We start from the raw sequence: 24,116 nt of genomic DNA, 5'->3' as shown, positions 1-24,116 counted from the left end.
GGAAAACGGAATCGGAAAGGCGGAATGGAGGGGATCAACCAATTGCAAGCTTTTCGTTCCGATTTCCAACACTGGGGTTCCCCATGGAATGATTTTTGACGGAATTGGAAGGCTATGGCTAACTTTATAACCTAACATAACATAGGTATTTATACTTTGACCAAAAGAAGGGAATAGTAATCATATGTAATTATAAATTATAATGCGACAACAATATTTATTACAGTACGTTGTAATATTATAACCCTCACCTTATCAATTGTGTTACGCAAAATCATGTAAGTTCAGGTTCAGGTTCCGTTTTCCGATTTTCCATAGCCTTCCAATTCCGTCAAAAATCACTCCATGGGGAGCCCCATGATTGAAAATCGGAACGGAAAGCTTGCAATTGGTTGCAAGCTTGGGATAGCACCCTAAGTCTTTCGTTTATGATACAGTTTATGATAAAAAAATTGCAATGATGGATATAAAATATATGTAATGGCAATACTATAATGCAATATATATGTATATGTATATATATATATATATATGTACTATATATGTACAAATAAATATTTATAAAACATAAGATATAAACATATATATTAACTAACAATAGTTATTAGTTTTTTATTTATACAAAATTTTGCTGTCATTATAAAAAATTATCTCGTTATCTCAAATTCAAATAATATTTAATATTTTGTTAAATTAGATAAAAAGATCGATTTCTGACAGATCAAATCTTTGAAAGTCGATTTTTTGGCGAATCGATTTTCAAGTCTCCGATCTAAATCAATTTAAAAAATCGATCTGTTTGACAAGATCGCCCATCCCTAGTACAGACCATAAGAAGAAATTTCAGAGAATTATGTAATAAGTGTAAATACTATGATAATTTGATGAAAAACATAGTTTTCAACAAAAAAATTTTTCATAATTCTTTTCTTGATCCGCGCTTACTATTTATCATAATAATTTTTACTATAATTTTTTCTCTGTGCAGTAATCTTTTTTTTAGTGATTGGATCTTTTTTCTTATTATTTTCTTTATTATTAATTTTAACTATGTTTAGCATGTATAACTGTTAGTATTGAAAATCTTAAGTATTTTAATAAAATCTAAATAAGTATATGAGACAAGAGTAATAGGCATAAAATTTTTCCAGCAATGTATATTTATGTTTGATATCGTTATTTACTGTTATTGCCACATAAAAATATATCTATTATATTTTACAAATTGTTTTATGGTTAATCAATATTTGCATTGTATTATTTTCCATTATTAATGTAATGTAGTTAAATTTTGGCAAGAAAATTTTGTTTTTACATTTAATCATATTTTAAATAGTTTTTGAAATTAAGCTTTAAAGTATTATAAAACGCACTTGTTTTTGTAAAAAAGAAAATAAAAGGCATATTAATCGTATAAATTAATAGTATATTGTAAAAAACTGTATTGCGAAAAATAAGTTAAAAGTTTTAAGTGCTATTCTTCACTATTAATTCTGTCGAGGGAAAAGATATAGCATAAAATTTATTATAAAAATATTTGCAAGAAAAAGATTTGTTCGTTATTAAGTCAGTAGAAAGCTAAGTGATGATAGAATTGATATAGAGTTCACAGTATTGTTTATAAGATTCTAATTTATTGTCAGATTAATTATAAAAATTAATCTGTTAAGACGGCAAATTGACAGAAAAAATAACGCATTATACACATCAAAATATAATGATCGTGTCTGCAATCTCTATCGACAGAATAAAAGATTAATGTTGACGTAACTGATGTCAATATGCAACAGAACTTATGCTAAATAAAGCGTCCAAACTTTACTATTAGCATATTATATCTACTACGTTATTTAGATAATAATAATAATGATACGTGTATTTTACGTTATTTTTAATATTGCAATATTTATAAATGCACAATTCGTTGTTGGTAATATACAAATGTCAACTTTAATCATATATGATTTTTAATGACCCTAATATTTGTATCATATATTCGTATATTTGAATATACATATATTTAAACTTTGTTTTTGACAAAATATTTAACTAGGTTTTTAATGTAAAATATATGTAATCAGTTGTTTATCAATCGGTTGTCGACATCTTATTGATATAACTTACATGTAAATAAATGTATGCAATTTGAAATATTTCAGACTTCATTCGACATGCATTTCTTATAGATACATACACGTGAAATTGTTCGTTGATAGTTCATGAACACATGACATAATTGTTAAAGCACCTCATTAATGCTCAGTCTAAATTTTGCTATGACTCACAAACAATAAAGCATATCGAAAATACGAATCTTCCATTTTTTACATATCATCTGCGCAGAATTCTATACAAAATATATAAGTGCGTGCATCAGTTTGAATATATATGTGTGCACATATATTTTTGTGTGTGTGTATGGGGAGAGCGATGTAAATATTTTTTTAGTTTGTACAATAATAGAGAAGAAAGTGGTATTAAGATCACTGTAAACATGGTCACTCGTATTATCTCCGTTATTAGCTGACGAATTCTAATAATTACACAGGCACACAAAAAAAATGGTCCGCCGATCCGGCGGACCAGACTAGCCAATCCTTATGTATTTCGACCCGCTGAATCCGAATCCAAGGTCAGAATGCAAAGTTAGCTCGTATTTCTTAACGTCAAAAAAAATTTTTTTTAAATGTTGGTTCGGCGAACAAGACTAGTTAATTTTTATGTATTTTGACCTGCTGAATTCAAATCCAATGTCATAATTGCTGAATTGGATCAATTTTTTTCTAATTTCAAAAAAAATTTTTTTTTAATGTTGATCCGGTGGACCAGACTGGTCTATTTTTATGTATTTTGCCGCTGAATCTAAATTTAAGGTCAGAATTATTGAATTGGCTCATTTTTTCCTAACCTCAAAAAAACATTTTGTAAAAGCAGTTTGGGTCACAAATGTATAATCCAGCAAACAAATATTTCAACAGTTATATAACATTGAAGCATTAATTTATTGTAACATGTATTATATTTTATTATATAACTGTTATGTATTATTTGTTTAATCTTGTTACATAATGCATGTTACACTCCCATAATGTAATATTTATATAACGCAAAATTATTAATATTATATCCAGCAAACATCAAGTAACATGTAACATGTAACATATATATATATATATATATATATATATATATGTCAAAAGTATATTTTGGGACACCCTATTTTTTCAATTGTAAATTGTGTTAAATAAACTCCCTAACTTAGGACAATTGCGTTTTTTATTTATAAGGCAATATTTCGAGTGTTATAGCATTTTTTATACTCAACGTTTACTATGAGGACTCATGCATGCATTGTATTTTTCGAGGACATGTCCTCAAATTATATATTAAACATATTAAAATTGGACCTAGAAAAGTCCTCAATAAGTGTCCTCAAATAATACGTTCAAATTTTACGTACTTCATATATCACGAGCTTACTTCGAGGTCATCTTTTATATAACTTATGTATATTTTGAGAACGTAAAAAATATATTTAATGTATAATTTAAGGACAAAATATTATAATCAAAATATACTGCGAAGATTGTTTCTAACTGGGTTAACATGTTTTTGCGTATAATTTGAAATAGTAAAAGAACATTTATAGAGAGAAATTTTGGTTCATATAAATATAGAAGCAAATTATATAATTTATATAATTTGCTTCTATATTTATACAAATCAAATTTTCTCATTGTAAATATTTTTTCACTATTTCAAAAGATACATAGAAACATATAAACCTAGTTAAAAATAATTTTTGCGATATATTTTAATTATAATATTGTGTCTTTAAATTATACATTAAATATATTTTTTATGTCCTCAAAGTATACATAAGTTATATAAAAAGACCTCAAAGTAAGCTTAAGATATATGAACTACGTAAAATTTAACGTATTATTTCGGGACACTTTAATATGTTCAACATATAATTTGAGGACATAAAAAATATATTTAATGTATAATTTAAAGACAAAATATTATAATCAAAATATACTGCGAAGATTGTTTCTAACTGGGTTAACATGTTTTTGCGTATAATTTGAAATAGTAAAAGAACATTTATAGAGAGAAATTTCGGTTCATATAAATATAGAAGCAAATTATATAATTTATATAATTTGCTTCTATATTTATACAAACCAAATTTTCTCCTTGTAAATATTTTTTCACTATTTCAAAAGATACATAGAAACATATAAACCTAGTTAAAAATAATTTTTGCGATATATTTTAACTATAATATTGTGTCTTTAAATTATACATTAAATATATTTTTTATGTCCTCAAAGTATACATAAGTTATATAAAAAGACCTCAAAGTAAGCTTAAGATATATGAACTACGTAAAATTTAACGTATTATTTCGGGACACTTTAATATGTTCAACATATAATTTGAGGACATAAAAAATATATTTAATGTATAATTTAAAGACAAAGTATTATAATCAAAATATACTGCGAAGATTGTTTCTAACTGGGTTAACATGTTTTTGCGTATAATTTGAAATAGTAAAAGAACATTTATAGAGAGAAATTTCGGTTCATATAAATATAGAAGCAAATTATATAATTTATATAATTTGCTTCTATATTTATACAAACCAAATTTTCTCCTTGTAAATATTTTTTCACTATTTCAAAAGATACATAGAAACATATAAACCTAGTTAAAAATAATCTTTGCGATATATTTTAACTATAATATTGTGTCTTTAAATTATACATTAAATATATTTTTTATGTCCTCAAAGTATACATAAGTTATATAAAAAGACCTCAAAGTAAGCTTAAGATATATGAACTACATAAAATTTAACGTATTATTTCGGGACACTTTAATATGTTCAACGTATAATTTGAGGACATAAAAAATATATTTAATGTATAATTTAAAGACAAAATATTATAATCAAAATATACTGCGAAGATTGTTTTTAACTGGGTTAACATGCTTCTGCGTATAATTTGAAATAGTAAAAGGACATTTATAGAGAGAAATTTTGGTTCATATAAATATAGAAGCAAATTATACAATTTATATAATTTGCTTCTATATTTATACAAACCAAATTTTCTCCTTGTAAATATTTTTTCACTATTTCAAAAGATACATAGAAACATATAAACCTAGTTAAAAATAATTTTTGCGATATATTTTAACTATAATATTGTGTCTTTAAATTATACATTAAATATATTTTTTATGTCCTCAAAGTATACATAAGTTATATAAAAAGACCTCAAAGTAAGCTTAAGATATATGAACTACGTAAAATTTAACGTATTATTTCGGGACACTTTAATATGTTCAACATATAATTTGAGGACATAAAAAATATATTTAATGTATAATTTAAAGACAAAATATTATAATTAAAATATACTGCGAAGATTGTTTCTAACTGGGTTAACATGTTTTTGCGTATAATTTGAAATAGTAAAAGAACATTTATAGAGAGAAATTTCGGTTCATATAAATATAGAAGCAAATTATATAATTTATATAATTTGCTTCTATATTTATACAAACCAAATTTTCTCCTTGTAAATATTTTTTTACTATTTCAAAAGATACATAGAAACATATAAACCTAGTTAAAAATAATTTTTGCGATATATTTTAACTATAATATTGTGTCTTTAAATTATACATTAAATATATTTTTTATGTCCTCAAAGTATACATAAGTTATATAAAAAGACCTCAAAGTAAGCTTAAGATATATGAACTACGTAAAATTTAACGTATTATTTCGGGACACTTCACTTTAATATGTTCAGTATATAACTTGAGGACATGTTGTTCTTAAAAAATACATTGCATGTACAAGTTCTTGTAGTAAACTTTGAGTATAAAAACTGCTACACTTACCCTCGAAATATTGCCTTATAAATAAAAAACGCGATTATCTAAAGTTAGAGTTTATTTAACACAATTTACAATTAAAAAAATGGGGTATTAAAAAAGTTTTTGTATAAAAGTATGTAACTTATGTATACTTTGAGGACATGAAAAATGTATTTAATAAAGTCTAAATTAATATAATTTAGACATAGAATATTGAATATTATAGCAAAACTTCGAAGATTATTTCTAACTAAATTTACATATTTCTACATATTTTTATAGCATGAAGTTCTTACATTCAATAAAAAAATTTTTGAAAAACAAATAAATCAGAAATATAAAAAAATAGTTCTCCCGTTTAAACAAAATATCAAAACGTTGTATAATTGAAAAGTGTAATATTTGCTTTGAAAATTTGATATTTTGGATATTTTGGTCATATAAATATAGAAACAAGCTAAATATATATTATTTATTTTATTTATAAACATTTATATTAAAACTTAACAGATTACAAAAATATATAAACTACGTATACTTTGAGGATATACAAAATATTTAAAACATAGTTTGAAAACAGAATTCCGGTTAAAAGAGTTAAAATTTTACTTTTACTTTAATATTCTTAGTGGTTATACGAACCAACTTTTACAAAAATAAAACTTAGAACACTTACCTTGAAGCTCAAATTCTTATAAATTGATGTCAAAATGCTATTTTGACGCTATAAAATTTAGTATTATACTTATATCAAATGCTAATTATAAATCGTTTTAATGTTTTTTAAAGGACTAAGTATTTTGTGATTATTTTTTTAAATAAAAAGAAATTAGAGAAAAAAATAGAAAAAAAGTTTGCAAAAAACAAAGAGAAAATAAAGATAGAAAACAGCAAAAAAGAAATAATAGAGAATGTAGAGGTAATAATTACAGTATTAAGTATTTATTTGGATTGGTTTATTTAAAACACGTCAATTTTAGTGAAATGGGTTTTCTACGCATATTTCTGAAATAGTGAGAGGACATTTATTAAAAGATATTGTAATTTATATAAATATAGAATCAAGTCAGATGTATTATTTATTTTATTTAAAAACATTTATATTATATATATTAATACGTAACAGGTTACATTATATATAAAAATTTATATATATACTTTTTATTTTAAAAAATTAGAAAATAACATCGTAATTGTGTTACATTATTGCAAAAAAATTGATATTTGGATCATACATAAAATGAACTGCCTGCAAACTTAAAATAGATTTCATTTGTGAACATAAATTTTTACATAATTAAATGTAAAGATATTTCAAAATCTACTCTGGTAGAATTGTTACTTTAGCTTAAGTCTAACAAAAACATTCTTTTGATTTGATAACAAATTCCAAATAATTTTATAACATATAATTATTTTCTTGTTAAAACATACATTTTATCTAAAAAATTATGAATGGGTTGTATATTCAAACAATAGAACAGTCTTTATAATAATTTCACAAATTAATTTTTAAGAATTACAAAAAATTAGTACGCAGCTTGTGTATATCTTACACAATGTTAAGAAACTTAAGAAACTTAACTATATTTAAAATACTTTCGTAATACTTTAAGGAGTACTTCAATGTACTCTCTAAATTTTTTAGAGTAAAAATCCTGCCACTACAATTTTTCGAGTGATTTTCCACTCTAATAAAAGTTAAAAATTCACTCTATTAGAATTAATTTTAACTCTTATTGAGCTAAAATTACTGGAAAAATAACCCTTATTGGAATGTAAAATTATTGTGCGAAAAATTGTAGTGGCAGTATTTTCACTCTAAGTTTGAGAAATTAATTTTTATGTCATACACTTATGCTTCAAGTGCATGTGTGAAATCTTCTTTAAAAATGTGTAAAAAGCGCACATTTACTGTATAAATTTAGTCAAACAACCAATAGTGGAAAAAAGTCATACACTATATAAGAATAACACATTTTATGAGTTCACACATGCACTCAGCTTCTATAGCCTACAATAACCTGTCTATCGATCGTCGCGGCGTCGATCGTCAGTTCGTCTGTTAATAGCATTTGTGCCATTTCGAGCATGAGTAGTGTAAGAGCAAAATACAATTAACGTTTTACAAATCTAAGACCCTATTAATTTAAGATTCTTATTTATTAGAATAGGGTCTTAGATTTGTAAAACGTTAATGTAATGTTGAAAGAAAGGTTCGATAATATTATTATTTCGATATTTTCTTCAATATGGCTTCATGGATGGCGATTATTTAAATACGTAACGGTCGACTTAAAAAGACACTTTCGACAAAAGTGCAGTTTAACAGCGTGGTGTAATATATTTAATATCACAGTCAAATTGGTACAGATCGGCAAGTTTGACACGACTAGAACACGACTACAACAGAAGCGATTTTATACGACAGAAGCAATTCACGACAAAAGAAATTCACGACAAAAGTTATTCGACGTACCCGTCTCGACAGAGAGTGAATATTGCTTGTAACAGTGTAATGTTAGAACGTTTTCGCGTGTGATGTGTGTCCCCCTTTCAAAGACATCTGTAAGTGTGTAAATTTTTCACACATGAATAGGTGTTTGATTCTACTAGCACTATTAATACACACATCCGAATCAAACATGTGATATACACAAATTTTTTCTAACAGTGTAGGCCTGTTTACGATCTTTGGCTCGTCTTTGATTATCTATCCACGTTTTAACTTGCTGGGGTGTTCTTGCATTCAACTCTTTGTATTTAAGAGTGGCTTTTCTGCATTCTTCTAAAGACGGCAATCTTGATAGTTTTTCTAGGTTTCCAAAATATGCAATTATAGCCTTCCTTTCTTGATTAGTCCATTTAGTTCTCTTTGTTTTTCCAAAGGGCGAGGCTGAAATTGTAAATAATAATAGTACAGATATTAACACAGATCAAATATTAGTATTTTTATTATGGTAAAATTTAGTATTTTACTATAATAAAAATAAAATGTTAAAATACACACATCCAAATCAAACATGTGATATACACAAATTTTTTCTAACAGTGTAGGCCTGTTTACGATCTTTGGCTCGTCTTTGATTATCTATCCACGTTTTAACTTGCTGGGGTGTTCTTGCATTCAACTCTTTGTATTTAAGAGTGGCTTTTCTGCATTCTTCTAAAGACGGCAATCTTGATAGTTTTTCTAGGTTTCCAAAATATGCAATTATAGCCTTCCTTTCTTGATTAGTCCATTTAGTTCTCTTTGTTTTTCCAAAGGGCGAGGCTAATTGTAAATAATAATAGTATAGATATTAACACAGATCAAATATTAGTATTTTTATTATGGTAAAATTTAGTATTTTACTATAATAAAAATAAAATGTTAAAATAATAGCTAAGCTTTTCTTAATCTTACTATTGCGACATTTAAGATTTGCAGAATTATTTAAGGATGAAGAAGCCGAACTGCTTCTACTGTCAAATGTAGATGTGTGATCAGTATAATCCATATTAGTATTAGTACGTTCTATTATTGCTGAAGTAACATGATTGTTTTCTTCATCGCTGCTATCACTGTTTTCATCAGATTCTTCATCATCCTCTTTATTATTATCACCAATGGCTGCCATCAATAATCGTGAAACGTCAGTCATTTCAGCTACTGATATCGGTATTCTGTATATATTTTTATGAATATCCTTATGATGACCCATAAAATTAGCGAGACGATCAATTTGACATTCTTCGACATTTAACATTGAAGTATATGTTGCGATGTGCTTTCTTAACGTAGTACCACGTAATGTACTTGGAATAAGTGCACCGCATTCATTAGCAAACCGACGCATTAAAGGACATGCTCTCAGATATTTTTTAGATAAACTGTTAGTATGAGGTACACTGAATATATACTCGTTATCAGAACTTACTCCTGCACGTTTTCGAAATTTAAGAATAGTCTCAATACATTGAACTACAAATGGACTAAGCAATACAGAAACAGTTCTACCCAACTTTCCTCGAAGTATTAATCGAACAAATTGCTTAGCAAATTCTTTTGTAGAATCGGATAATTTTTTATAAATTTCTTGATCGACATTTTCATCCAATGCCTCCTTATTCTGAAAATTAATCAATGTCAATCGCTCAATCTCGCCAGCTCGACGACGATTAAAGATTTGAATAAAAGTGAGCGTACATTGAGTTAAAAGAATCCATGCATTTAAATTGAATCTACTATTTAAAATTTTAAGACAAGTACTACACTCATTTTTCAAATAATCATACAACAATTTGATATCTTGTTTAGACGGAAGAATTATTTTTTTCTGGCGTTTCTGATTTATTTGATCTTCAAGAGCTTTTTTGTTGATAAGCGTAGGAACTTCTTCTTCCCATAATAATAAAAAATCTTCGACGGACTTTTTCCTCTCATAATCTTGATTCTTGATACATTCAGATCTGAGCTTATACGCACATTTCTTAATTAAAGTTGTTAGATTTTGAGCAACAGCTGGTGTTCGAAACCACATAATATTTAAATCCCAATGAGCTACTTTTCTTAAGCTATCTATAGCTTTATCAAAATTTTGTGGTTTAAATATATCTTTAAATTCACAGATTTCATTGTCAAGTGCCATTATTTCTAGTTTAAAGCGTCCCAATAAACGGAGTTGTGCTCTAATCATATCGTGTTGATGATTCAGAGTGTATTTATCACATAATTTATTACCAAACTGTATAATAAGTTCGTCATATCTGATACATCTTGAAACTTCATCATTTCTTAGAATTGGAAAGATACATCGACGCAATGTATTATTAGCACAAGGGTGAATGTATCCACTTACACGTCGACCTGAAGTAAGAATGTTACGAGCTCCTTTTTTATGAAATTTATTACATTTTGTGAAATGAATACGAATAGTGTTTTTTGCAAAAAATCCTTTACATGTTTTGCAACACACATAATCTTCTACAGAGTTTCTTGATTTTTTTTGACGCCGTCTTGGTACTATTAAAATACCAGAATTTAATTCAGGTCTTGTATTATGAAAAAAGTCCCCCTTTTTACGTAAAGTGTCAATAATTTTAATTCGTTCTTTATTGTTTTTTGGTAAGTAAGTAAATTTTTTCACTTCTTCTTCATTCTTATGTTTTAGCTGGAGATGTCTTGCAAATTTTGTTTGCAAAGTTTTACAAAATGGACAGAAGTGTTTTTTTACCTTTCCTTTTTCAGAAGTAGTTACCGGAATTTTTAATTCACGAATATCAAGTGGGCAGCCATTATCCAATGAAGAAGACTTTTCTTTTACTGAACATTCTTCAAAAGACTTAGATATAATATGACTTGGATCATTTTCATCATAATTATCACAAGTTAAATCATTTTCATCATTATTATTATTATAACTTGGATCATTTTCATCGTTATTATTATAACTTGAATTATTTTCATTATTATCATTTTGACTCATATTTTCATTGACTTCACTCGAATTATTATGTATAATTTTAGAATTATAATTTTTATCATTACAATTGACATCTTGAAGGTTTTTTTCACTATATATATCAGGCCAGTTCGGTTCGAGTAATTCCAATTCATCCGTGAATCCACTAGGAGGTGGAGTACTATTTTCTAATATTACATTATTAATTGAAACAGTGGATGAATTATTTGGAGAAATATTTGAGATTTCTAAATTCGAAATATTTGATAAGTTATTATTTATCGGCGTAGAAAATCCTCTTTTATTTATCCGCTGACTCTCTAAAGAATCAGATAGCAGACTATTTTTCCCATTTGAGAAGTGAGGTGAAATAGAATTATCTTCTGCAATCAAGATCTCGTTTTTTTTCAGTTTTGTTTTTAGAATAATTAAATTATTCTTAACATCTAAAAAAACATTTTCTTATCAGTACTAAATTAAAATCAGTACTAAAATAAAAATAACACAAAAAATTAAACAATCGTAATTAAAACAATATATCAATAAGGGTCAAAAAAACGAGTAAATTAAAATGTAGCGAGAAAATAGTAGTTTTATTCTAAACACATTAATGTAAATTAGATTTGAAATCGCGAAACGTTTCGACTTCACTCAGTCATCTTCAGTCGCTTATAAAAACATTTTGAATTGAATCCATTTCGAAAAAGAACATGTCATCGATACTCGAATCTATCGAAGTGTATTGTTGTCGCTTTTCCGCGATGCTGATTGGTTCTATCGTTGCGTTTATTTCGTGTTGAAAGAGTAGCTGTCATTGCGATTGAATTTTGACAGCTGTCAAATTTGTATAAATAAAAAAGTAAGAAAGGAAAAAGATAGGTGGATAAATAGATCAAGAAATAGAGAGATAGAGAGAAAGATTACGAAAAACAAGAAATTAGAAGGAGAAACAGCAATTTTTGAAGAAAAAAGAAACGGAGAGAGAAAGAGAGTTTAAAAGAAAAGATATTATGAGAAATATCAGGTAATAATAAAATAGGAAATAACGTTGCACAATAATGTCTGTATATGTACGTTCTTTTGTAGAAAGAAGATGGACTAAGAGTTAAAAAAGAGAAGGAGAGAGAGAAAAAGTGAGAGGGTAATTATAAGAAAAAAATAAATAAATAGATAAATAGATAGAGACAGAGAAATAGGGAACAACATTAAAATATAATATATAATTTATAATTTAATTAAACATTTTACTTTAAAGTAGTATATAAAATATATTGTATGACAATATGTTTAAAATTTTTTAATCTTTCAGAAAAAAAAAGAAGGAAAAAAAAGAAATAGGTAAATAGATAAAGAGATAGAAAAAGAGAGATAGAAAGAGAAATTACGGAAGACAAGAAATTAGAAAGACAAACAGTGACTTATGCAGAAAAAAGGAATGGAAAGAGAAAGAGAGTTTAAAAGAGAAAAATAAAGGAAAAATATCAGGTAATAAAATAAAGAAATAACATTGCACAGTGACGTTTCTAATATATGTTTATATATACATTTCTCTTTTAAATATATCTTTAAAATTTTTTAATTATAAAATTTTTAGTTGTAAATTTTTGTAGAAAAAAAAGAAGATAAATAGATGGATATATAGATAAATAGATAGATAAAGGGAGAGAGAAATAGGGAAGAACACATTAAAATATGACATAATTAGGAGAAACAATTTTTGTACATAGAAGGAATAGTAAGAGAGTGCAAAAGAGAAAGCGTAAGGGATAGATAGAGTGTTAAAAAGAAGTAATAAGAAAAAATAGCAAGTAATATTTAAGCTTTTAATAACATTATTCAATATTATTTGTATATGTACGCTTATATATGGAGTTTTAAATAAATTAACATTTCGCGTACTTCTCAGGAAAGAGATATTGTTAAATAGATATATAAATAGAAAAAGAGATAGAAATTTGGAACAACATGAAAATATAATATAATTTATAATTTAATTAAAAATTTTAAAATATCTCATAATATATTACATAATGATAATATCTTTTAAATTTTAAAATCTTTTAGAAAGAAAGAAGTAGAAAAGGAAAGAAATAGATAGATAGATTGATTTAAAGATAAAGAGAGAGAGAGGGGGGGGGGGAGAGAGAGAGAGAGAGAGAGAGAGAGAGAGAGAGAGAGAGAGAGAGAGAGAGAGAGAGAAAGAGAGAGATTAAACATGGTAAAATGTGTGAGACTAATATTGAACAACATGAAAATATAGAGCAAGAGAGTTTGGCAAGTAATTAAGAGGCACAGCGAGTGAGAAAGAGTTTTAGAGACGTCTATTAAGCTGGCACAGCCACTTTAGCACAATCGAATAAAACTTACACAGAAATTTAGTGCTCTTTAATTGCTAATTTGTTACTTAAGTCTCAATTTTTTTGCTCCAGCCGTTTGGGAGAAAATGGTGGCTGTGTTAACTCAAGATTAAAGTTAGCACAGCCACAGAAAAAAATTTTTTTTTTTTTGTTTAAAAAACGGTAGTTTTTTATAGAACTAATTTTTTGCTAATTATTTACTTTAATGCCAATTTATTTGTTCTATTTTTAAACTCCAAAAACCACCCCTAAAGTTACTCTCTAGTAAAAAAACATTCTAAAATTTAAAATAATAAGATTTTTCAATTAATGACGCTTCTGAGATTTTGTTGCTCACCGTTTATAATAAATTTAATTTTGTTGCTCCAGCCTTAACCCTTAAAAACCACCCCTAGTCACTGTACATTAGCACAATACTTAAAAATGGTAAATTAATGAGACGTATTGATGGACAGCGTTTCTTAGAATTTATTTCTTGCAAAATGCACCAAATAAAAATTTATTGTTAATTGTTTATTGCAAAATTCCGTGGCTGTGCTAGACTCGACTCAAGAGTAAAGTACCCTCAAAAAATTTGTTACCCAACGGATTTCTTCTCCAAAGTGTTTCTAGATTTTGTTGCTCGCGAAATACACCGAACAAAAATTTATTGCTAATTGTTTATTGCAAAATTCTATGGCTGTGCTAGATTCGATTGAAGGGTAAAGTACCCTTAAAAAATTTGTTACTCAGCGGATTTCTTCTCCAAAGTGTTTCTAGATTTTATTGCTCGCGAAATACACCTAATAAAAATTTATTGCTAATTGTTTATTGCAAAATTCTATGGCTGTGCTAGATTCGATTGAAGAGTAAAGTACCCTTAAAAAATTTGTTACTCAGCGGATTTCTTCTCCAAAGTGTTTCTAGATTTTGTTGCTTGCAAAATATGCCGGTTAAGAAGTTGCTAAGTGAGCTTTGTTTCATCCCGATTCGTTGGTTTTTGGCTGAGTTATTACTGTTCAAAAATGTTAAAAAATTGTATTTAATTTTGATGATCCGTTTTTTTAAGGGTACTTTACTCTTGAGTGGAATCTAGCACAGCCACGGAATTTTACAATAAACAATTGGCAATAAATTTTTATTTGGTGTATTTCGCGAGCAACAAAATCTAGAAACACTTTGGAGAAGAAATCCGCTGAGTAACAAATTTTTTAAGGGTACTTTACTCTTCAATCGAATCTAGCACAGCCATAGAATTTTGCAATAAACAATTAGCAATTAATTTTTATTCGATGTATTTTGTGAGCAACAAAATCTAGAAACACTTTGGAGAAGAAATCTGCTGAGTAACAAATTTTTTAAGGGTACTTTACTCTTGAGTAGAATCTAGCACAGCCACGGAATTTTACAATAAACAATTAGCAATAAATTTTTGTTCGGTGTATTTCGCGAGCAACAAAATCTAGAAACACTTTGGAGAAGAAATCCGCTGAGTAACAAATTTTTTAAGGGTACTTTACTCTTCAATCGAATCTAGCACAGCCATAGAATTTTGCAATAAACAATTAGCAATTAATTTTTATTCGATGTATTTTGTGAGCAACAAAATCTAGAAACACTTTGGAGAAGAAATCTGCTGAGTAACAAATTTTTTAAGGGTACTTTACTCTTGAGTAGAATCTAGCACAGCCACGGAATTTTACAATAAACAATTAGCAATAAATTTTTGTTCGGTGTATTTCGCGAGCAACAAAATCTAGAAACACTTTGGAGAAGAAATCTGCTGAGTAACAAATTTTTTAAGGGTACTTTACTCTTGAGTGGAATCTAGCACAGCCACGGAATTTTACAATAAACAATTAGCAATAAATTTTTGTTTGGTCTATTTTGCGAGCAACAAAATCTAGAAACACTTTGGAGAAGAAATCCGTTGGGTAACAAATTTTTTGAGGGTACTTTACTCTTGAGTCGAGTCTAGCACAGCCACGGAATTTTGCAATAAACAATTAGCAATAAATTTTTATTTGGTGTATTTTGCAAGAAATAAATTCTAAGAAACGCTGTCCATCGATACGTCTCATTAGTTTATCATTTTTAAGTATTGTGCTAATATACAGTGACTAGGGGTGGTTTTTAAGGGTTAAGGCTGGAGCAACAAAATTAAATTTATTATAAACGGTGAGCAACAAAATCTCAGAAGCGTCATTAATCGAAAAATCTTATTATTTTAATTTTAGAATGTTTTTTTACTAGAGAGTAACTTTAGGGGTGGTTTTTGGAGTTTAAAAATAGAACAAATAAATTGGCATTAGGGTAAATAATTAGCAAAAAATTAGTTCTATAAAAAACTACCGTTTTTTAAATAAAAAAAAAATTTTTTTTTCTGTGGCTGTGCTAACTTTAATCTTGAGTTAACACAGCCACCATTTTCTCCCAAACGGCTGGAGCAAAAAAATTGAGACTTAAGTAACAAATTAGCAATTAAAGAGCACTAAATTTCTGTGTAAGTTTTATTCGATTGTGCTAAAGTGGCTGTGCCAGCTTAATAGACGTGTTTTGAGAGAAGAAATAAAAAATGAAAATAAATAAAAAATAAGTAAAAAAATGTAATTAAATTATGTAATGAATTATCCATAAAATGATCTGTTAAATTCTTTATTTTATTATTTGATAGATTACATATTTATTGCGACTGATTATTTAATTAATATATTTTTGATCAGTTATGTTATTTATTTATATTAATTTTGTTCATAAAATATAATTTACTGTGCGTTTGATATATATATGCGTTTTGGGCGGTTACTAAAGTTCAAGTGAAGTATAAACTACATTTTCACTTTAAACTTGCACTTGAACAACTACGTAAATTTTGTATTTCATTTGTCTCACATTAAAGATGACCCGAAGAATCAGTCAAAACGTTCATTATTTTAAATTTTAAGTATAATAAAAAACAAACGTCATCTGCGCACAATTCTTATTGCCTTTATTTTTTAGTTATTTAATTTTATAAATACTTTTAAACAAATTAATTAATTTCACGTGATATTATCAAATAATAATATTAAGTTAAGCAAAAGTATTAACAAACTTCTTGTTGCCTGTTGTATTCAAAAATTTAAAAAAGTTTTACAATTATTCAAAATCATGTAAATTTAACTCACCAGAAGAATCTATTAAATGAGCATTGTACATTCCACCACCAGTATACTTGACAATGCAATTCTTTTCTTCAACGACTTTGACTCGTTTCGATGGTAGAATATAATATTCACCATTGCCATCAAATTGTACAAGAGAAAACATGCTATAAAATCAATAAATTACATAAGTAAGAAAAAATTTGAAACAATGATTTGAACAAATATAAATTAGAACAAGTTACAATACAAAAAAAAATTAATGATTTAATAGCGATAGCGCACAGTGATCCAGAGACCCCTAAAATGTGGCCAAAAGTCACCTATCACATTCAGTTTGTAATACTACGTTTTTATTATCAGAATAAATAAATGTAGATATGCACAAATTTTTAAAGCGATTATTATTTTTGACTTTACGAGACGCTGAAACCTGTAAATTAGATAAAAATTATGACCAGTCACTTAAGTTAAATTATTTTTCTTGTGCTATATATTTCCATACCCCAATATTTTAACTACGTATTCTTCAAGATAAAAGTGTGTAGAATTTAAGTCATAAGTTATAATTCACTTAGAAAACGCACAAGACTTTAAACAAAAGGTTTTGTTCTATATTTTTTTCGATTTTCGCAAATATGGCAATATTTCAATTCAAATCTCCCCGAAGCTCCACTTCAGATTTAAATTCTACGGATACCATTCTTGTATATTAGTAAACTTTTAGATTTGCTGCCACTTTTGATTCCAAGAAGATATATCAATTCAAAGTTTACACGAGTCCGCGCGTGACTTATTTGACTGTGATTCCAGATTAACCCATTGGCTGTGTAAGAGAATTTTACTATTTGGGCCAAAAGTGTGTTGAAAAAAAAGTTCATTGGATTATTATGAAACTGAGTACCCTTATGTTTTTTGGGTTTCTAAATCTGAATGATGTCAGATTTACAAAATTCAAAATGGCGGGTCCAATACAGCAGATCAAAATTACAAAAAATAGATGGAACTTTATTATTATTATTTCAAAGTTATTTAGATCTGAATCTAAATTTAACATTAGAATTAATATATTCAAAATAATTAATAAGAAAGAAATTTTACATTTGATTTCACATTTGATCAAAATAAATCAGTAAGTACATTCTGACACTAGAGCTTCTATAATTGCAGCCGCCATTTTTTAATTTTGATGTCATATTCGGATTCAGAGACCCAAAAAACATAAGGGTACCAAATTTCATAAAAATCAGACCATTTTTTGTAACTTTGATCCGCCATATTGGATCCGCCACTTTGAATTTTTAGATTTTGACATCATATTTGTTGTTAGCGACCTCCAAAACCGCCATATATCCAGATTTATTAAAACAAACCAATTTTTATTAATTTTAGTCGCCATATTGTATCCGCCATTTTTAATTTTTTAATTTTGACATTATAGGTGATTTTTGGCGATTGTTTGGTACATGTACCAAAGCATACCAAACCAGAACCAATGGGATATAAGTAAACTTTTATCTTATTGGTTCTGGTACAGTTTGATACATGTATCAAACGATCGCCAAAAATCGCCTTATATTTGCTATTAGCGATCTCAAAAATTCCTATATATAAAGTTTTATTAAAATCCGACAAAATCTTGACTTTTGGCCACATTTTAGGGGTCTCTGGACCACTGTGCAGTGGTGTTAAAAAATACTCGGAAAAAGCAAAAATTCAACAATCCAAATTCTTTGAAAACGTTTAAATTAGATTTTATTATAATTTACAACATTATGATTATTGTTAAAGTTATTACTATTATTATAAATCTTTATTTAGTAACATTGAAAAGTTCACATTAATGTAAATATTTAAACACACCAGAAACATATATTTAAATTAAAATATAAAAAAATACTCAAAACAATATATAAATATATATAATTGTATACATTGTATATATATATATATAAATTACATAAATTACATTTAAATAAATAAACATTTAAAAAATAAACGCAATGTATAGACATTTCTTATCACCACAGACATATTCAAGAAAATTTAACAAGTAGTTTATAACTTTAATTAAAAAAATATTAAAAACAAAATATTACGAAATTTAAATGTTGCAAAAAAGTTTAGATTAGATTCTGTGATGATTACAAAATTATTATTATTATTGATATTATTACTATTATAAAGAATATACATATATTTAAGAATATAAAAAAATTAATTAAACTGGATACTCAAGTGCATGAGAAAGACTTATTTAAATAAATAAATAAATAAATAAATAAAAAATTATCCAAAAAAATAATGATTTGTATTATGTATTACACAAATTAAATGAAAAGAAAGTTTTATTAAAAATTGCTTACACATATGTTATGCATATTAAATTTAAATAAATAGATATTTCACAAATAAATGTATAAATACATAAAAAAATAGAACATTCTACTTCACTACCCAGATAGCCAGTATAAACACAAATTATTTTTATGTTGCTAGTAAAAATGTGTTAGCATCTTGCTACACATTTATGTCGTCCTTTGCGCTGTTTTTTGCTAGCATTTGACACTGATCTTATAAGAGTCAGTGATGTAACTAAGCATTTAATGTTAGCATAATGTTTGAAACATGCAAATATTTTATTTCCCACGTCGAATGCTAGTAAACAACAGCACAAGAGACATAAATGCATAGCAAGATGCTAAAATCTTTCTCGTATCATACTGAAATGAGTTCTGAGGCTCCCCTCAAGGCCCAAGCAAGGAAAAATATGTACATGTCAAAACCCACATTGTGTTATATCGGTCCTCTAACGTTCATTTCGACCAACGTAGATTAACTTTAATCTCGGATTAACTTATTCTTTATCTTTTTCTAATTTTTGGAACTAGAATGAGATAACAAATAAATTAAATCAAAATTAAAGTTAATCTACGTTGGTAGAAATGGACCTAAGAGTTAAAAACATAATGAATTAATCTTACATACCTTGCAATGATGATGACCGTTAATTTCACGATTAATAATTTATATAAAATGTATATTATATACATATTCACAACCTTTAACAAAAAGCGAGAAACGTTCTGAATGAGAGCCAAGCCATAGTACAACTGTGACCAAGCGAAGACTGCAAAGAATGCTCCCTGACTGCGTAGGCTTTTGTTACATGCATAGCATAACTATAATGTAAAAGAATATATCATTATATATATATATATATATATAAAATTGTATACATTGTATATATATAGATAAATTACACATTAAATTTAAATAAATTTTAAAAAAATAAATGCAATGCATATGATAAAAAAACATTTTATATCACCATATATTTAAAAAAAATTACCAAGTATTTTATAACTTTAATTTAAAAATTATTAAGAACAAAATATAAAATTCAAATGCTGCAAAAAAATTTAGATTAAATTCTTTGATAATTTACGTAATTATTACTATTATTGATATTGTTACTATTATCAAAAATATACATATGTTTAAGAATATCAAAAAATTTATTAAACTAAATACTTAAGTACATGAAAAAGATATATTTAAATAAATAAATAAATAAAAAATTATCAAAAAAATTAACGATTTGTATTATGTATTACATAAATTAAATGAAAAGAAAGTTTTATTAAAAATTGCTTACACATATGTTATGCATATTAAATTTAAATAGATATTTCACAAATAAATGTATAAATACATAAAAATAGAACATTCTACTTCACTACCCAGATAGCCAGTATGAACACAAATTGTTTTCATGTTGCTAGTAAAAATGTGTTAGCATCTTGTTATACATTTGTCGTCCTTTGTGCTGTTATTTGCTAGCATGACACTGATCTTATAAGAGTCAATGATAGCTAAGCATTTAATGCTAGCATAATGTTTGAAACATGCAAACATTTTATTTCTCACATCGAATGCTAGTAAACAACAGCACAAGGAACATAAATGTAGAGCAAGATGCTAAAATCTTTCTTGTATCTCATACTGGCTATCTGCATACATAGGTTAAAAAACGTAGATTAATTTTAATCTCGGATTAACTTATTCTTTATCTCTTTCTAATTTTTGGAACTAGAATGAGATAACAAGTAAATTAAACCGAGATTAAAGTTAATCTACGTTGGTAGAAACGGGCCTAAGGGTTAAAAGCATAATGTGAATTAATATTACATACCTTGCAATAATGATGTGTTGATTGTTAATCCCACAATTAATATTTTATATAAAATATATATGCTACACATATACAATGTAACCACTAACAAAACGCGAAAAACGAGTGAGAGCCAAGCCACAATGTAACTGTGGCCAAGCGAAGATCGCGAGTCGCGAGGTACCGTCGTACCGCGAGGCGCGAAGAACACTCACTGACTGCGTAGGCTCGGTACTCGGTACCGGTAGGGGCGGTAGGCTTTTCTAGAGGCGTAGTAATACAAGTTATACTATGGGGTTACACGCAGGCCTGCAAGATTGCATGAGCGTGGAGCGGAACAAACCGCTCGTTTTGTTATTTTGGCTCTTACTTTAAAAATCAAAGAATCAATGTCGAGTATTAATAAAATATTGTTTTGCTGAACGCGGCCGTTTAAGAAGTGCGCAGCGATGCAGTTCAGATCTGCTGTTTCTTTCCGTTTCGAGTTGTCACTAGAGAGTAAAAGAGGCAGCAGATCTCTCACCGTTCGCGCAGCCGTACTAGCGTGAGCATCTGAAGGATCGCTTGTCAGGCGGTCTATTCTCCTAGCTCAGCTGCAATATAGCGTTTTATCGAAAATCAAATATCATGCATGTTCTGCAACTTTTGTTACAGACATTCGCTAAATGTATAAAAAATATGTTAAATTGACATTATCGTATATTAACTTTTTAATAATAAAACGTTTAGTATGTCTGACATAATTATATATAATATAAAATTATTTTCTTCTTGAAATTTTTATTATTTTATTCTCAAGTGGTTTTTCCTTTTTAGCCCCCCGCTCTCCTCTTTCTCTTTCTCTCTTTCTTTCTTTCTTTCTTTCTTTCTTTCTTTCTTTCTTTCTTTGTCTCTCGATACTATCTCTAAAGTCTCACTAATAGCGTGTTAGATTTCTTCAAGTGGATCCTTTTGTCTTTTTTTAAAACCCTTTTAAATTACATTTTACTTTATATGCTGAGCAATAAAATTAGCGCAACAAAAATTTATATCAAAATTTCATTCAACTTCAAAAAATCGTAATTTTACAAAAACTTATTGTATTGGAAAGTTTTTTTTTTTTTTATTTTAAAACTTGAAGTCTCTACTTTAAAAAGGATTATTTATCAAATTTTGATTCTCTCTTTTTCCTTTTTTGGCATCTCTTCGAAATTAAGAACGTGTTTGTTTTAAAAAACTGATATTTTTACGCGTTCCACGGGGTGCTCCAAGGAATTTTTTTCGTAAACTTTATAAAAATTATCGTAAAATATAAATTTTTCCCTACAAATTGAAAAAAAATTGAAGTCTGTATGATTTTTTTGCCGGAGTTATGATATATCAAAGTTACCTATGCATTTTAGTCTGTTTATGGCTATCGTCAGCATTTCTCGATGCGCACTACGAAGAGATTGCATAAAATTTCTTAGGATGCCCTTAGATTCTGCATCCTACATCTTCAAAAAGTCATTCAAAGACGAAGAAGTAAAACACATGTATTTCTTCCGGGCAATATTGTACTATTTTGTTCATTCAACACGCCACACACACACACACACACGTACACACAATGCGCAAAATCTGACCAGCAACCTTCTTGTGGTGCGCATCGGATAATTCTAATGCCAGCGGTAGCAGGCATAAACAGACTAAAATGCATAGGTGACTTTGATATGTTATAATTCCGCCCAAAAAATCGTACAATGTTTAATTGTTTCTAATTTATAGGAAAAAATCCATATTTTACGATAATTCTTATAAAGTTTACGAGAAAAATTCATTGCACACCGTGGAGCGCATCAAAGTATGACAATTTTTTAAGACAAAACATCTCACTTTTGAAGAGATGGGTAAAGGGAAAAGAAAATCAAAATCTGACAAATAATTTTTAAAGTAGAGATTTCGAGCTTTAAAATAAAAAAAAACTTTTCAATACGACATTGCGAAGTTACGATTATTTAAAGTTGAGTAAAATTTTGGTATAAATTTTTTTTGCACTAATTTTATTGCTCAGTGTATATTTGCAATGAAAAAATATAATGTATAAATATATGTCTCATGTATTTTGTTGACAATTTAAATAAACAAATATAAAAATTAAAAACCAAAAAATGAAATTTAGCAATTGTAGAATATAATAATAAAAAAGACACGGCCGTGCCTCGCGCCAAGTTCATGTGTAGTAAAGCCGACCGTGTATTTTATAATTATAACAGAATACAATAATCATCTATGCAATTGATCATATTATATAAATCGCAATACCATTTTTTTCAATTTTTTGATTTCTTCATATCTTTTTAACTAGCTCAGTGCTAAAATTTAAGTTGCATACAAAAAAATGAAAAAAAAGCACTTAAGAATAAAATTGGCTTTAAAAAAAGCCATGTTATTGATTTTTGTCATCTAATTTGTTACCCTATTCTAAATTTTGTTGCTCGAACCGTTTAGCAAAAAACGGCGATTGAAATGGATGGAAGCTTGGCATCAAGTTAGCTCACCCATAATAAAAAAGAATAAATTCAGAGTGCTCAAACCGAAAAAATAAATACACGAAAATTTTTGCTACTTTGTTGCTCTAAGGTGGTGCAAAAACATTTTGAAATTATACTATTGTTTAAGATATACTCATATATACGAAGTATTGGTATACAGATATCTTCCAAAAAACGTTGCATTTCTAAAATACTTTCGCGTCATCTTAGAGCAACAAATTAGTAACAAATTCAGATATATACATTTTTTTAACAGTCTGAATATATTTTTTTATATTCAGGGGAGCCCAGTTTAAAACAAATAAGGTTCTGGCCCCACCGCACTAGAAAACCAATAAAGAATGCCACGATAGAAAAATTGATTATGCTTGAATTTGTTGCTCTAATATAGAATTAACAAGTTTCGATAATACAAAATTGTTTAAATAATACCATTTTAACAGACACCATGTATGTGACATAAGTAACTATAGGTATGATAAAAAATATTTTGTTACTCGAAAGATCGCGGTTTTATAATGTACTGTGGACAATGCTCTTACAAAATATGCAATGCTCGATTTTGTTGCGCGTAAAGGCAAGAAAATAAACAATTTGTCTACGCGGCC

At 27.4% G+C, this 24,116-nt stretch overlaps 2 protein-coding genes across 13 annotated transcripts in view; one reads left to right on the top strand and one right to left on the bottom strand.

Annotated features, from left to right (window-relative positions):
- The window catches only part of LOC105831072 (acetylcholinesterase), a 474,599-nt gene that overhangs the window by 424,776 nt on the left and 25,707 nt on the right, over positions 1-24,116 (top strand). The window lies entirely within an intron of this gene.
- On the bottom strand, positions 6,841-12,553 carry LOC118644711. 3 transcript variants are annotated; one of them, XM_036283852.1, is made up of 3 exons: positions 9,305-12,553; positions 8,924-9,172; positions 6,841-8,545 (listed from the first exon to the last, which is right to left on the bottom strand). In XM_036283852.1, the coding sequence occupies exons 1-3, from the start codon at positions 11,364-11,366 to the stop codon at positions 8,538-8,540; spliced, it is 2,319 nt and encodes a 772-aa protein (XP_036139745.1). In that variant the 5' UTR covers positions 11,367-12,553; the 3' UTR covers positions 6,841-8,537. The 3 variants fall into 3 exon arrangements, with proteins under 3 accessions (XP_036139745.1, XP_036139744.1, XP_036139743.1); XM_036283850.1 differs by lacking the exon at positions 6,841-8,545 and adding an exon at positions 8,653-8,794 and having other exon boundaries at positions 8,909-9,172; XM_036283851.1 differs by lacking the exon at positions 8,924-9,172 and having other exon boundaries at positions 6,841-8,794.

This window comes from Monomorium pharaonis, chromosome 3, assembly GCF_013373865.1.
Source record: "Monomorium pharaonis isolate MP-MQ-018 chromosome 3, ASM1337386v2, whole genome shotgun sequence".
NCBI lineage: Eukaryota > Metazoa > Arthropoda > Insecta > Hymenoptera > Formicidae > Monomorium > Monomorium pharaonis.
This window is presented reverse-complemented; position numbering and strand designations above follow the sequence as displayed.

Excerpts from the sequence above, each read along its gene's own strand:
- LOC118644711 (XM_036283852.1), bottom strand. The coding sequence starts at position 11,366 with ATGAGTCAAAATGATAATAATGAAAATAATTCAAGTTATAATAATAAC. Across the intron at positions 9,173-9,304 it reads AAATCTTAAATGTCGCAATA|CCTCGCCCTTTGGAAAAACA; the intron begins GTAAGATTAAGA and ends ATTTACAATTAG.